This window comes from Cryptomeria japonica, chromosome 11 (assembly GCF_030272615.1).
Source record: "Cryptomeria japonica chromosome 11, Sugi_1.0, whole genome shotgun sequence".
Taxonomy (NCBI): Eukaryota; Viridiplantae; Streptophyta; class Pinopsida; order Cupressales; family Cupressaceae; genus Cryptomeria; species Cryptomeria japonica.
This window is the reverse complement of record NC_081415.1, coordinates 416,448,066-416,464,589: the sequence shown is the minus strand read 5'-3', so window position 1 is coordinate 416,464,589 and position 16,524 is coordinate 416,448,066. Positions and strand designations below refer to the sequence as shown.

General features: G+C 35.9%; 1 protein-coding gene across 3 annotated transcripts in view; it reads right to left on the bottom strand.

The window, feature by feature from the left end:
* The window catches only part of LOC131073608 (uncharacterized), a 223,078-nt gene that overhangs the window by 205,136 nt on the left and 1,418 nt on the right, over nucleotides 1-16,524 (bottom strand). For all 3 annotated transcript variants that reach the window (XM_058010072.2, XM_058010074.2, XM_058010073.2), the window contains exon 2: nucleotides 11,142-11,530. In XM_058010072.2, the coding sequence (XP_057866055.1) occupies nucleotides 11,142-11,530 (389 nt within the window). The remainder of the gene's footprint in view (nucleotides 1-11,141; nucleotides 11,531-16,524) is intronic.

Genomic DNA, 16,524 nt, shown 5'->3' with positions numbered 1-16,524 from the left:
ATTTCCCCATATGTCACAAGTATATATGTATCAAGTATGTTTCGCCCTATTGTTGCACTCCTAGATATTTATCTAGACCAATGCAGTCATTCTTGCATCTATGTTAGCTCTAGCTTTCTAGGAAGGAGAGACCCTTATCAATTTGGAGTTTGGTTATTGACATTTAGCTTTGGGGATCATGTTGAATCAGTTGACGCTTTCCCAAAGCAATTTCGACTTTGGTGCACTTCAAACTTCTTGGAGAAAAATTCTATTTTTGGAGTGTGTATATTTTTAGTAAGTTGGATCTCCAAGGAGTTCCTGAGTATATTGGCACCTTCAGTTTTCACTTCTGGACTATTTTGGCATTTTCCATATTTTCAGCTGGTTATGCGGGAAATAATTAATAATTAAATGATTACTTGTAAGTTGTTAAAAATGCATTATTTAAAGAAGACTTGAATCAATTATTTATGAAGTGCATTTATTAAAAGTGCCGGAAAAGAGCAAATAATTAAATAAAGTCACCTTTCAGAGCAATAAGGATTATTATTTAAAAAAGGTAATTCAAAATATTAAATTCCAGATAGTTCCCGAGAAGACTATAAAAAGGGCTAAAGGGTTTCATTTGTTTCATTCTAGATTATTTTTCTTTGTTGAAAGTTTGAAACCCTTTGTGGGAGTTTGAGTTGTCGTGCAGCTTTCAGCCTTGGGATGAAAACCCCTACAGCAAAGATCAGTTTTGATGACAGGAGATCCACCCTAGCTGATTTGTGGGTCAAGTCATTCAGATTTCACACTTATGCAGAAGGGTACAGATTAGTTAAAGATTTACAAACATCTGATAGATTTCATCGTGGTGTGTGCCAGTGAAAATTAAAAGATTTACCAGTGTTGTGTGTGCAAGTGATGAGCAGAAATAAATTCAGTGCAATGTGTGCTGGTGGAGTGCTTCAAAATGAATATTTTTTAATTAATAGGTGAGTACCAACCCAGTCGTACTTCTCCTTACATTCCAACCAGCAAAAAGAGGGATCAAAAGCTATTGTTGGGAGCTTAAAGTCTAAGCGTGATGCCAACATGGCCCTGGAAGGCTATTCCAAGCCTAGCTGCAGCCTCATTGAGGCGTATTAACTGCTATCAGTGCTTTTGAAGGAAGTCGCAGTTGTTATGGGACTGTCATACCTCCCATTTCGTGTCGTACAACCTTGAAGAGGGGTTTATCCATTGACTGCTGTTTATAATGTTTGAAGACTTTGAAAAGATCAGAAAACAATATCTGCTTATTCTCTGAATTTTAATATTAATGTTAATTTGCAGTTTACATTATTTTGTATCAGCAATATATGGGTTGTAAGAAACTCACCAGAAAATTATATTATGTAATAGCTTTGTGAAATTGGATATTTCCTTTGACTATTTGTTAAACAAAAAAGAAGATATAGCTCTTCAAGCGAACTGGGAAAACAATCTCAGAACAAGGATGAAGAACATTGAAAAATTTGTATAGAAAATTCCTTCAGGTTATTGCAGTGGTATCAGAGCAGATTTATCATGGCAACCTGTTCGGGTTGTTAATCATGACATCATAAAAGGAAGAAGAGTTGGTCAAAAATCCTTTCAATGCAGGAGATAATCTTGAACAGCTATCTCAAACAAAAGACATTCTTCTCAGCACCTTGAAGGAAATAGACGATTGTTTGCATATGAGGGATCAGTCTCCTGCTCAGGTAATACAAGCAACTACGATTCCTGCAGTGGCTTCCTTGGGTAAGCAAAAATTGTTTAGACACAAGGAAAATGATGTAAGGTTAATCATTATCTTGTTTAAGCGAAATCATGATAGCTTCAGCTTGCAATGTCCCCATTTTGAAATAGGATTTAATAATAAATGCTAATAATTAAATTAAAATATAATGGAATAAAAATAAAATATAAAAGAATAAAATTAAAATAAGTAAAATTTAGTTAAGTTTAATGAATGATCAAAACGCATGAAAGAAAAGTTATCACTCCCTCAAACATGAGATATAAAAGGGAGAAGAGAGCTTCATTTGAAGGGGAATAAAGTGGAATTAGACAAGATCTAGAGCAGATTCAGAGCAGAAGCATGTAGAGGGATCTGAAATAAGATTTGAGAAAGGGAGAAGAAAATAGAATATGCAGATCTTAAATGGGGTATATGCAGATTTGTGGTCTTAATTTTTGACAACCCCTACAAATTTTTGCTTAAAATTTGTTGTTTTTGTCTCTAAGGCGCATTTTACGAGGGTTCAAAACTCGTATTTGTTTGTCTTATTGCTAGTGTGTTCTTGTCATTCTTGTCCAGTTTTGGGTCAATTATGAATGTCTTTTTTCCTCCTTTTTGTGCAATTTTGGGTTTTAAAGATCAAATTACAAGTAACAGGAACTTTTAGATGCCATTGCAAGTGAATAAGTTTCACTTGTAATCAGGTCCTAGAGGCCCAATTACAAGTCATTTCATTACTTTGAAATAAAAGGAAAGTTCGCTAACTTGCAATCGGATCTCCAAGACCCAATTACAAGTATATGATTTGACAAAAGGCAAAGCATATGGTATTTTTCCTCGCTTGTTTCAGTGCTCTCTAAACCCGACTCCTTTGTTCTTTCTCTTTATTACCTGCGTTTTAGGAAGAGTCTCATTCATATGCCAGTCATTGTATTATAGGAGTGTTTTTCCTTCTAATTGCCTATTTGAAGACCTTGCAAAAGTTTAAAGCTTCATTCAGATCTTCGAAGTTGCATTTGCGATTTGGGTGATTTTTGAAATATCCCAGTAAAAAAAAAATTGTTTTTTAACAATAAGAGTTTGCAAGCAAACACCACAACCCGTTAAGGTTAGAGAAATAATCCAAACTGCCGAAAGGGAACCCTTCCACCTTTTGTTCACCGAGAGCCCAATCTGGGAGGGTGAGAGCATATGGTGTTCCGGGGATCATTAGCACCAAAAATCAAACTGAAATTACAATGCCTGGGTGGCAAGCCAGCCCCTTCTGCTTATCCAGCAGGATAGAAACCAAACTCTTGGCGGTAAACCAGCCAAGGGAAAATGACAAAAAACTGAAATTCAATCACTCTACCGCATATTTCAGCGGGAGGACATTACATTAAGCTATCACTCTACCGCATATTTCAGCGGGAGGACAATTGCATTAAACTTATCACTCGACCACTTATTCAGTGGGAGGACTGAGTACATAAACTGAATTCAAAGCAAGAAGGCGGCTAAGCCAGCCTCTTCCACTTATGCAGTGGGAATTACAAATAAGGACAGCAAGAATGATTGATCAGTACTACTGAAACAACCTTACAAAATAGAGGTAAGATGAGAAGAGTGATGAAGATTATAATATTACGAACAATGAATTTCTGCTACATCCAAACTGCAGGCTGGAATTACAAATCAGCAACCTATGGAAATGCTAGAATGCTCATAACTCCCTCATTTTACATCCGAATCTACTCAAACCAATCCCAAACCTACCATATAACATGTGCAATGACAACCGATTAAAGCCACAACCCAAACAACCCCTTATTTAATTTGCACGCATCCCAATGCAATATCAGAAACCCACGCCATACCTAGGAATTTCGATTTAATCTAGGAAATTCAAAGCTTAATTAAAATTGCTATAAACTCACAGAATGTATCGCCATTGTTGGGAAGGAGGATAGAGTTGATACCCATAACCGCCAGACGCTCCAGCAGAGAGGTGTGATTGAAAATGTGCTTCAGCCACAGGCAAAACAGCAAGTCTCCAACATCATTTCAACACCAAAAATGTCTAAGCAAACTCTGAGAATGTAGAGAATACAATGCACAGCTAGGTACTGTATTTCAAGTACGAAACCGGGTAGCACTAGGGAGACGCACTCCGAAGCCTCAAGTTCTGTCGCCAAACCGGCAGCATAACATTACAATTTTTCAAGATGATGCAAATGGGAGCCCAAGTCTCATATTTATAACTTCACACACCTCAAACCCAAATGCAAATTCCTTCAAATTCAACGCCTTTCATTTGCATTTCATTCCACTACATGTGGACCCCAAGTGTGGCGCCATTTCCCACAAGTCAAACTCCACGCCCAAGGCATGGACCCACGTTACACTTTGGCAAATATTAGAGATAAATCATAAAAATAATACCTCTCTCAAATATTTCGACATCTCTTTAATAAACATGAAATTTGCCAAAAACTTAGGAAAAATATAGACATTAATCCCAAATTCGATAATCAGTAGCAATTAAACAGATTAATTAAATATTAAACCTTAGGATAAGGAAATAATATTTAATTATATCACATATGACTCCCGTACTGATTATTATCAAAACTAGGATGAAACTGAGCCAAGACGACCACAGAACTGCTGCAGAATCAGAACCCTGTCCACTGCCAAAAATAGAATTATGCCACACTGCCACTTACTAAAAATAGTAAGTCAAGAATTAATGCTCCGAAAAGCATGATCTTCGCGTCCAGAGGCAAAGCATGGAGAGCTCAGTAGGACAGTATCACCAAAATGGCCATTCCCTGACTTACTAAAAATAGTAAGTCCTTGTTTCATCAATGTTGGACCCTCATTCTTCATTCCACCTAGCCTACGGGTCTCAGGAATAGGCTAATGGACCACTGGAAGGTCGTCAATGAGAAGGGGACATTACAAAAAATTTTTCAAGCTTTCCGTTTTCCAAGTATGGTGCTTTTCATGCGTTTAAATATTTTTCTTTAGGCATCCTTGTTATTGTTTTTGTCTTGTAATCTTGCCCTCCTTTGCGTTTTTGAGCGCTTTTCTGAGTTCGTGTTTCTATAACCCGACTATGCTTATGTTCTTTCACTTTTTTGCAAAGTATTCCAGTTTCGTTTGGGTTTATGATTTCAATCTTCAAGTGTGCATGGTGAGTGGTGAGTCTTTTTCCTTTGCAAGTATATCATCTACGCTTGTAGTCAGGCCATTGAAGCCCGATTGCAAACCTTTTTGTTTGCTTTCATGTCATAATGTGTTTACTTGTAGTTGGATCTTGAAGACCCAATTGCAAGTTTGTGTCGTCCCTTGTAATTTGTTGGCTTGCAATCGGGTCTTCCTGACCCAACTGCAAGGATATCATCCACGCTCTCTTTAACGCAAGGTCATTCTTATCGTTCCTTTACTCTTGCAATTAAGGATGTCGATGGTTAAATTGATTATGCATATACGCCTTTGCAAGTATATCATCCACACTTGCAATCAGGCCTTGGAGACCCGACTGCAAGTTTACATGATGCCACTCATTTGCTATCATTTTCACTTGCAATCAGTTTCCAAGACCCGATTGCAAACTTTTTTTGCCTTTCTTTTGCCATAACACGTACTTGCAATCGGGTCCCCAAGACCCGATTGCAAGCTCATATCATTTTTCACAAACTTGTACACTTGCATTTGGGTCTCCAAGACCCAATTGCAAGTAAAGTTTCAACATTCTTCCAAGTTCACACTCTTCCACTTGCACATTCCAAGTTCATTGCACTTGCATTCCATCCCTTGAGATCCAAAATTTTGCTTTTGTCATTATCATAATGCATCTTTCAAGCTTGTCCATTCTTTTTCACTTTCTCCATGATAAATATCATGATAGGTCTAAAGTTGGACATTGTTTTTCCAAACTCTTTCATTTAAGGGAGATATCATGGCTTCTCCAATAGCCTATGAAGATGTCTTAACTCTTTGGAGTTTTCATCACAGTGTTGCAAATTCTTGTTCAATGACAGAAGAGCCTCCATCTCCTTCCAACAAGAAGATGAAATACAAATATGACAAGTATCAGAATGAAATTTCCCCTTCTCAAGTGAGCTCTCATGTTGATGAAATTAAAGACGTGGAGATCGGGCATGTTGATATGTCTAAGCTCCTTGAAAGAGCGGAAGGATCGCCAAGCCATGGCATGCATTTGCTCCTAAATAGTATATTCACTTGGTTCCTACTTTCCTAATGGCGACCTTGGAACCAAAATTTGTTCTTGCCTGTGCCGCTCATTTTGACAATGGATCTAGGACAATCAAGGATGACAATGGTAATACTATTATCAAATTGGATGCAAAAACCATCGATAAAATCTTCAAGGTCCCCGCTGCCCCAGTATCTGCAAATGCTTCCATGAAGAGTGCTCTGGATCACTACAACCAAAAGAGATCAAATTGCATAAGACATATCAATTCTAAATGGCTTAAGACTCCCGGGACCTATTTCTCTTGGTGGCCTAAGTTGTATCGATCTGATTTCGTTGAAGAAATCAGTGATATGATCACACTTCTGAGCAGAAAGATGGGGTTGAAACAGTCTAATGTATTTGAAATCTGGATGTACAAATACATTGTGGTCATGAAAAAAGCTCAATCTCATATCTTTTAGGGTGAAGTAATCAGTGATAACCTATGTGAGCAGCTCTCACAAGTGCTAACCACCCTCACTTTCTACATGAATTCTTACCTAGTGTACATAGCAGCGTCACTTAGACAACTTCCTAGTCTTTCTACCAAAGGTGACAGATCGCTGGTACCATTATGGAAATATTATGAGAAACTCACTTTGAGACCTAGTAGGATTTATTACAGGAGCGTGCAGGATGCCTTTTTTGGTCACTTCATGTGCTTGTTTGATAAAACACTTAAGCACAAGAGAGTGTCTAAGGCAGCCTGGAAGAAGGTGAATGAGTATGGATGTTTGTTCCTTCAGTTCCCAACTTTCACTTACATGAGACTTGGATGTTTTGAAGATCAGCCATATATGCTTCTGAGATATCCTACCGACAAGATCATCCTAATGGAATTGGCTAGATAGCTGATGACAATTCATGCAATCCAGTTAGCTCAACATAAGTTAGGCATCAACATATATTCACATCGGCTCCTTTGCATTGTGGTTCTTCCTTCTAGCCTTGCAAGTTGTCGAGATGTCCCTCTTTACCATCATTTAATCATACCGTGCTCTAGACCTGAAAAGACAAAGAAAACTCTTTGATCATGGTTGTGGGTTGATCTTAAACACACAAATAAATGCTATCAAACTCTCATTTTTGAGAGAGGAATATTCAATAAATTATGCTTCATCCTTTGAGTGTTTGCTTTTCGGTATCATTTTACGGCTTTTTGAGGGTATAGAAGAAAATCAACTTCGGCTTTCTTTTGTTTAAAAAGTTCGACCTTTGCTTTGAAACTTCAGTCTTTTACCCATTTGCCATGAAATGCAAATTCGATGTTTTAGCAAACAAATGATTTTGCTTTTTCCCCCCTTTCTCACGTCCTATGTTGAAAATACAACTCTCCTCTTAATCGCCCCTTATGCATTCATCTTCTGAAAAGGAAACGATTTGCTCTAGTATTCTATCAGCCTGTTATGAAGAGAATGGTTTCATGCATTTTGAAAGCTTCAACTTCTTATTACTGCGTTAGCACTTCCTTTCCAGGTTATTCTTGGTGGGCCAGAGTAAATAAAAGGCCCTACTATTCACATTTCCTTTCTTTCAACAAGATAAGGCCGAATTTTGCTGTGTTGTTTTCTTAAACATGTTGTCCTTTTTCGATATTATTTTCGGTATTCTAAAGGGTGATAGCAAGAGCCTGATTCGATTAAAAGGAGACATTTGACTTTAACTCGCCTTTACCCTTTTTCGGTATTTTATTCGACTTGGGAGGAGGCGTTAGCAACAACCGATGCATTTAAAAAAATGAGCCCGAACTTTCTTTTTGTCATTTCACTTAATCTCGATACTATATTTACTTTGTTTAGACACCTTTTCGATGTTTATATCAATGTTTTGTTTGGCATTGTTTAAGGTGATAGCAACTAAGAAACACACGAACTTGTTTTACCTTAAGTGCTTGGCCAGTAATTTTCGGTGTTATTTCGGCATTGACAAAGGCAGGGACAAAATGATTTTATTCTTTCAAAAAGAGAACACCTAAACGTATTTTACCTTTCCTCACGTTCTACCAAAAATCTGAACTTTGTTTTATTTGTTTTGCTTCATTCTTTAACTTCATGTTGGCACCCTTTCTTTGTTTTGTTCGGTATTTATGTCAGGAGAAATAAGGGAGAACATCTAAAAAAAAAGCAATCAAACTTGAAGCCCAAACTTTTTCCTTGTTCTTACCTTAAGCATTTGCATCGGAGAAAACAAGGGAAATGATTAAAAAAACAGCTTCGTTTTTTTTTTACCTCCACGATTTTATTTTTGAGTGATTGTCGATTCTAAGCAAAAGTCGGGGTTTTCTTTGGTGTTTTTGATGGTATTTCAAGCAATTGGACGGCAAAAGAAGGGTAAGCTTTTGAACACAAAGCCCCCCTCTTTCTCTTAGGCGAAGCAGGTTCGACAGGGGTCCCTATCTGAGATGGGGAAGGGTGCATAGCACAACAGACAAAAGCTGCAATAATAAAAAACTAAATATGTGTGCTTCTATTATTTTCAATCAGATACATCACACTTATATAGGAGTTTAATCTCCTACATTATAGGAAACTCCCAAAACAATTTACCCAAATATATTGAGTTGTTTTAACAACACAACACATTCATACCTCTAATATATTAACCTACTTAACAAACTATAACAAACCTATTTATTTTATACATAACTACTATTTGCATCCTATGATGCAATATTCCTAACAGTGATGATCAAGATTAGGGAGTGGATTGGGGATAAAATACAAAGTTTACCATGGAGTGGGTGGTTAGAAAGAGTGCTAGGAAACTTTAGAATGAATGGCATTTATGGTACAGTGTGGATGGCAACTAGCATCAACTATGTCAAAAAATCCATTAATGACATACTTATTTTTATTCCTAATGTACATTTGAATAGTCCTTCCTTGTCAATTTCGTTTGAAGTGAGCTGATCTTGGCACTTGGATTGCTGGCAAGATTTTTGTAAGGTCTTGGGTGAAAATGATCATCTTTATATTGTAGCTTCAATTCTAGTGTCATTAAAAAAAAAATTCAAATAATGTATGTGCCTTGTTCCTCAGTGCTATGCTCGATTTTCTTTGCTAATGACTCAAGGGGTTCCTCTCACAAGGTTGACGAGCACTACCCTCATGGGGTGCAAGGTAATGCCCCATGAATTGTTAGACTAGATCATTACATTGTTTTGACACTTAAACTCAACACCACAACACTTGAGATTAGATCAGATCATGTATCAAAATATTGCATCAAATAGATAGCTCATTTGGATCCTCCAAAGTTGGTGAACAAAGTCAATAGTCTTTACATGATGTTCCCTGTAAGAACTCAATGCCATGTAGCACCTTGAAATACCAAACTTCCAAAGTTTAAGCCATACCAACATATTTGTCTATGCAACCTCTACCGAGAAGAGGAACCATCATTAAAGAAAAGGCGAAGCATCAACAATTTAAACATGATTGTTTCCTAACTGTTCTGGATTGTAATTGTCTTTCCTGCGACTATACTTATACATGGTAACCAGCCTCTAGTCATGAATTATAATAAACAATGGTCCAAAACCATTGTATATGCATTGCTCTAGTTAGACAAATGACCTAGAATGTGTCTCCCCCTAGTTCCTAGTCTCTAATAATAGGACTTATTCCTCATCTTCTAGTTCTTTGTACACAGACTTACCCCTATTCATATTGAATGGAAGATCATTAGTCTACCATATCATTACCTTCATGAATATATAATAGTTTGTGCATCATATTCTGTTGCATGCTCCTTATAGCATACTAGTTTAATAGCTAGGTTATTGTGCTATCTTCCGTGCATACACATCATCTGTGTTCATATTGATGAGAAATGCATTATTCTGTTATATTCTTTGCCTTCATGAATATGAAATGAATTCTACATTATATTTTGTTGCATGTTTCTTATAATAAAGTAATGTACTAGTTGGGTTATTGTGATGTCCTCCATTTACATGTATTATTCCACTTCATATTGAATGGAAAACTGTTACTCTGCTATATTGCCTTGGTGAATATGTAATGGTCTGTGCATTATATTCTGCTGCAACTTTCTTAGAACATATACTTTTCTATTATGTTGCAAATTCCTTAGAACATATACTTTTACTGGATAGGTTATTGTGTGTCCAGCTCAACGTTACTTGCAATTGATAGCATGCATGCATCTATGAGGATAATAGAGTGTTGTTTTTTATTTGAAGTTATTGGTGATTTGGATTTGTTCGACCTTGTTTCAAGTTTCTCAAGAAATACCTCAGCCAAACATTTCACAACTGACAAGATGATTGTTGCTAAAAACTATAGAATAGTACTTTCTTTTAATCCTAATTGCACATGCAGCTTCTTTGTAGTTTTTTCTAAAGGGCAACAGGCCTTCCAGCCTACATGAATTATTTTTTCAATTCTAAGCTTTCAGTTTGGTTTATTATTAAGATCAAGCCTTTAGGTATTTGTATGAACGAAAAGTTTAGGCAGATGAACAATAAAAGGGGGGGGATCTGAAAACTTGGCCTCTACCCCTAAACCTTAAGACATTGTCATTAACCTACTTTCCACCACAAGCCTTGCTTGAAATCCTAATTACGAGGTGTTTTTATATTTAATTTTACAGCACCACAACATATCCACTTTCACAACATGACAGAAATAAGAACATATCAGATATAGAGAATTAGCAAAAGACATTTCTTAATCAGATATAGAGAATTAGCAAAAGACATTTCTTAATCAAAAGACAGCAATGCCACACACAAAAGGAAAGTGGTAACCATATACCATAAAGTGGAGATGTTATCAAATTTAAGACATAAACAATTAAATATTTTGATTTTCCAAAGGAAAGCTCTTATTGGTCAAGTTTTGTCCAAGTGCTGCGCTGACTCTTGAAATACTCTAAATAAATTTATTGAAAAGTTATGAGAATATGAGAATCCAGATAGTACAAAGATATTACAAATTGTGTTAATATGGATAAAAGAAGCATTCCATTGACAAATGAGAACACTTGCAAAAACCCTAGAGATGCAGAGTTTAAATAAAATTCTAAACACTTCAATATTGAAAAAAAGACATTTTCTATTAATACATATAATCCAAGGGAAAATCAGACTATCAGCATACCATCTACATCAAAGCTCAACATAAATGGAACAGGCAGAATAATTACCAAAGAGCACGGTCTCTTATAGCAGTGTTTGGTGGTATAGAAACTTCCAAACAAAAGCTATCAAATTGGTAACCCTCATGCTGAACTGCCTCTGATATCAAAACTGCAACATTTCCCTTGCATTGGGTTGTCTCTTTCTTTTGATCAAGGATTGCTGTTTGCAAAATTCCCAAACATACTAGGCAGGTCTCATTTGTGACTTCTTTTTCTTCAGTAGAAGAACAAACATTTTTAACTTCCATTGAACTAATGTCATCCTCAAACTTTGGGAGTTCTGTGGGAGTTATTAAAGGTTTTAGCAAAGAATATAGAGATGCAGTCGATGGCAAACTAAATGAATATATGTCTCCATCTACGCTGAATATTCGGAATATGCATCGAAGGCATACCTGCACCCATATGGCCTTGCTCATATTAGCATATCAAATGTATCCCAAACTTGATGTCAAACCTTTCTAGGTTTATTTGTTATTACTGAATCTTCAGAGTCCATAAAAGATTGTGAGAAATAAAGCAAATAATCCAAATTAACCAGCTAATATTTAGTATTAGATTACATTATTCTTAACCATTTAATGTTCCAATATCTATAGGATAAACCAATACTCTGTATCTATAGGATAAGCCACTACCCTGCATTTACAAAAGTCAGTAAAATGAAAAATCCAAATTATCCCCAGTAAAATTTTAAAATGAAATAAACTTAAATATAAATCACTTAAATAAAGTATGTGTGCAACAAATTCAATAAACAAACACCCTTCAAAAAACTTTCGTAAACACTCTGCGTGGTTATAAAAGATATAACTCATGGCAAAATAATTAGAATATACTTAATAAGTTAATAACTAAAGAGTTATTAGAACAGGTTAACACCTATTCATTCCTCTCAAGTTGTTTAAATTCATATGGAGTGAATTGTAAGGAATCATCCTACAGTTTTGTATTGATCTCGCCTATTTTATGAATTTTATCACAAAGTTTAGCATGAGGGGTGGTAAATGTCTCATGGAGTTCAACCCAATTGTAGAAAAATCAACTTAGATACGCTCAGTTTCACCTGCATAACTTCAACCTCAATAAAATCACTTTTCATTCCCCTCACAACTAAGCAGCGTTATTGGTGGAGTTGAATATCTTGCAGCTTTGCAAAGTTGCTTCCAAATTTAATATTTTCCATGGTTTGTAATATGATAGAAAAGTAAGGAACTTGATTGCTATTAATTTTAACTTTCTCCTTCGTAATTGCCATAAAATAGCAAATAAAGGAACTTTAATATATGAAGTCCAAATTTTTTATTTGGTTGCTGCACAGTAGTGAAAAAATTAGGTACTCTATAATTTATTTTCCCAATCTCTAAACTTCTTATTTTCTCCCTTTCAATATATTCCTTTTAATGTTTTCCTCCTTCAAGTATGTTGTAAGATATGAATCCACTAAAGAGATCGTCCACTAAAAAATTACTGAAAAGACCATTTGGTGAGAATTTTCTAAAGAGGCCATTTAATGAGAAATTGCTAAAGCTGTCATACGGTGAGAAATTACCAAAGCAAACGTTCAACAGACCTTGCCAAAGCAATTGTTCTGTGAGAACTTGCCAAAGCAGCTGCATGGTGGGAACTTCCTGAAGCAGCCATACAATAAAACTTAGAAATTTTTGCAATTCCTTTCCCTTTATTATTTTTTATTTTCAACTTAGGCCCAACTTTTAATTCCCTTTCCCACTTTTTATTAAAATAAAAAGAAAAAACCATTGTACGATACTTTTCCCTTTTTCATTATTTTCCTTTGAGTCCACTCCAATCATCTTCATACTTCTGTGTCAAAATATGCAACATGAATAAGGTCCCTTGTAACATTTGTTAGCACAAGTATTTGTGGGCTCAAAATTGGATATCTTTTTAATCTAGTTACAACGAGACACTTCATTAATTTAGCAATCTTTAGTTGAGACTAATGCCTCTACCAAAACATCGATGTCAACAATGTTTATAGCTTCCAAATTTTGAGAATAAATTGTTAACTATGAACCATGTACTTCATCTGATGCACCAAAACTCTTCAACTTTTCAAAATGGCTTGCTTAAGTTTCCTCAACATAAAGTAGTTGGTTCTTGTCATCTCTTAGTCCTTGTTCTTCTTCATTAATCTTTGTAGCTTCAATAAAATTGCAATTCAACAAAATTACTTCATGGTTCTCCATTTGCCAATGCAACAGGCCACAAAGGGAGCTTGTTTGATCTTCCAAACGTGATTGTAATTAAAAGATTCCTTCAGCATTTAGCTCCATGGGACCCTAATCATGCTTTTCTATCCACTCTTCTTTGGAGTTTGAGTCTAATAATAACAAAGGGTCTAAGGAAGTTGCTTCCTCACTTACTCATTGATTCTTAAGATAAATTATATATTTATTATCTTTTTTTCAATGAAGATAATGAAGATTGTGTTCTTTCAATTGTGGTTGGCTTTGGCTACTACCAACCAACCCCAACCCAACAATGCATTGTACACTTTCTTCCATAATGAGATGACAACAAAATTTAAGTATAAAAGCTTGAGAATCAATTATTACCTTTTGCCCCATGAGGAATCCCAACACTCTGGTTTCTTGTTGATGAGTTCCTACCAACTGAAAAGTTGGTGGCCAAATAGTCACCTTACCAAGACTTCACCAAGTGTCTTATGGAAGTACATTCGTGCCAAACCTGCCATAAATAATTATGTTAGTGACATTGCTTCCAAGGATCTCCATGTGAAACACCATTGGTTTCTTTTCCATGTTAACCATCAGTAGCATGAGATCAATTAATTGGCCTCCCAATAATGGAGGTATTATGGGCTCTTCATTATTTCTAGATTCTAAATGGGTGGTGGCATGCACTATCTCATCCTTCTAAGATATAGCATTTCTTAAGTTTGGGAGTAATTTGCAATAAATCAACTACTTTTATTGGTACAATGGTTTGAAGTACTTGCCTTGCAATAATTTTATCAAATTACAATTGATTGATTGGAGTGCTTGCATTTGTATTTGACTAGTGATGTTCATTATGCATAACATGCTCCACCTCAACTTTTACTTCACAAAGTCTCTCATTTTTAATACATGGCGCAGGTACACAACCTTCTTTGCTTGGGCTTATGTAACAACCAATACTCCTTTATGTCTCTCTGCATCAATTATATTGGCACTTGCCTATTGCTTCAAACATTCAGCATCATCCTGATCTCCAAGTCCATGCCACTTACAAGTAGATTTATTTTGCCCTAACTTCCTACACAATCCCCAATGAAGTGGTCCCATTTGCTGCACTTTTTACTTTATACAATGGGACAACCTTTGGGAGTCATACTATATCCAAATCCACCATCCCCCTCGTCGATTTCAATAGCCACCCAAAGATGCATTCTTGTTAGGCTTAAATGGACTATTTGGTGAGGTAGATTGCTCTCCTTACGTAAAAAAATACTTGTGTACCCTTACTTTTCAAATTACAGCAACAATTTTTAATTAAGTGGCCCACAACTTGGCATATATCACAAAATTGCTTTTTAGGAAAATTAGTTTTGGTGTGACCTTCTAGTTTACAATCAATACACCAAAGTTCTTTACCCTCTTTTTTTGTCCTTCAATTCTTTCATCATCCTTTACATGTCTTCCCAAAGAGCCTGTATCGATCTAAATTCATTATCACTTCAATCATAATCATCTTCAATTTTCTTCAGACAGCTAGATGTCTTGCTTACACTCTCTATGTTCATGGCCCAATTATATATTTCATCATATGATTTGGGTGGGGGGGGGGGGGAACTATCTTCATTTTCTTCTAAAGTGAAGGTATCAACCCTTCACTAAACCATCATTTCTTTGAGTCCATCCATTGGTTCCCTTTCCAATCGACTAAGCAACTCCTTAAGCTTATTGCTATAAACTCAAAAAATTCCATTCTTACCTTGTTGAATATTAATTATTTCCACAAGGATCTCATTATCATCCCTTAATAATTTGAACTCTTGTTCAAATGCTTTCTTTAATCTCTCCCACATTACTTCTTAGTATCAAGAAGGTTTGCATACCAATCTATTGTCACTTCCCATAGTGTGGCTAGAAAACAACTTAATCAATATCTTTGGTCCATTTATTGATTTGTTGTACATATAGCAATTCAGGTTCTACAATGTCTTAGAGGATCTTTAGATCCATCTCCACTAAATTGTGGCAATTTCTGCCTCTTGATTGTCTGATGTGAGTGTAGTGCCTAAAACCTTCTCCTCAAAAAGTACTGATCAAGACATTCCCATACTTCTTCGGCACTTTTGAACGCGTCCAAACACCCAAACCTTCTATAGACCTAAATATTATGGACACCACTAGTTCCGCCTTCAAAATTTCCTCTTCTCACCCCAACCTTCAATCAAAGTGTCTTAGGTTTGAGCTTGTCTTTGATACGTAGTTCTTCACTTTGTCGAAAAGTGCTCTCATGTGCTTCAAAATCTTCATTTACCAAAAACTCCTCAGACTCCATTTCACACTCAAGGGATTCAATTATCTCCTCCACCCAAACTTGCATTCATCTTTAAGTTGTCTAGCAACCTCTACCCATTCTTCCTCCATATTATTGTTAATAACACATTGAATGTTTTAGCGCCTTCACTCCCAACTACAGCTCTAACTTATCCTCCAACTACTTCTACTTTGAGTCAAGCTTCAACTTTGAAGTTGCACTAATGGAGTCCCTTCAGCTACCTCTTATACTCATCTTCTTCACTCTCTTTGCCTCACAACCTTGCAGATCGATTGATCTATTGGTACTAGCACATTGTGGTCTGTTCCTACCTTTGTTGGGGTCTAAGGGCATTGATATCTTAAATTGGACCTAACTTTTTTTAGGCAACAATACCAATGTTTAGTCCTTTATCTAATAAGACTAGTATTTGCATAAATTAATATAAATAAATAATGCATACCAAATAGACTACCAGAAACATATCTCTATTCATTTGAATTTCATACATAGAAGTAGACTAGGAATGATCAATCAAAGATTAGACTACTTTTCCTAACCATGAGAACCCTACTTAAAAAACCCAACGGTTGCCAAGAAAAACATAACCATTGACAACTACTAATAATTACCTTTTAATAGCTACCCAAAAGCCAACAAGTAAATAATACATAGTCAGATACAAACAACTTAATGAAACATTACAAAATCATTTTATGCCAACTACACATGGACTCAAATATAAGGAAAACATTTGACAGTAAAAAGTAAAAAGCAGTTTTAGGCCAACACTTTAGATGCAGAGGGCCCCATTTGAGAAAGGATCGTTCCCAACATCATTAAAGCCATGAGAGCTTTGGAATGGCAAGCAAACAAG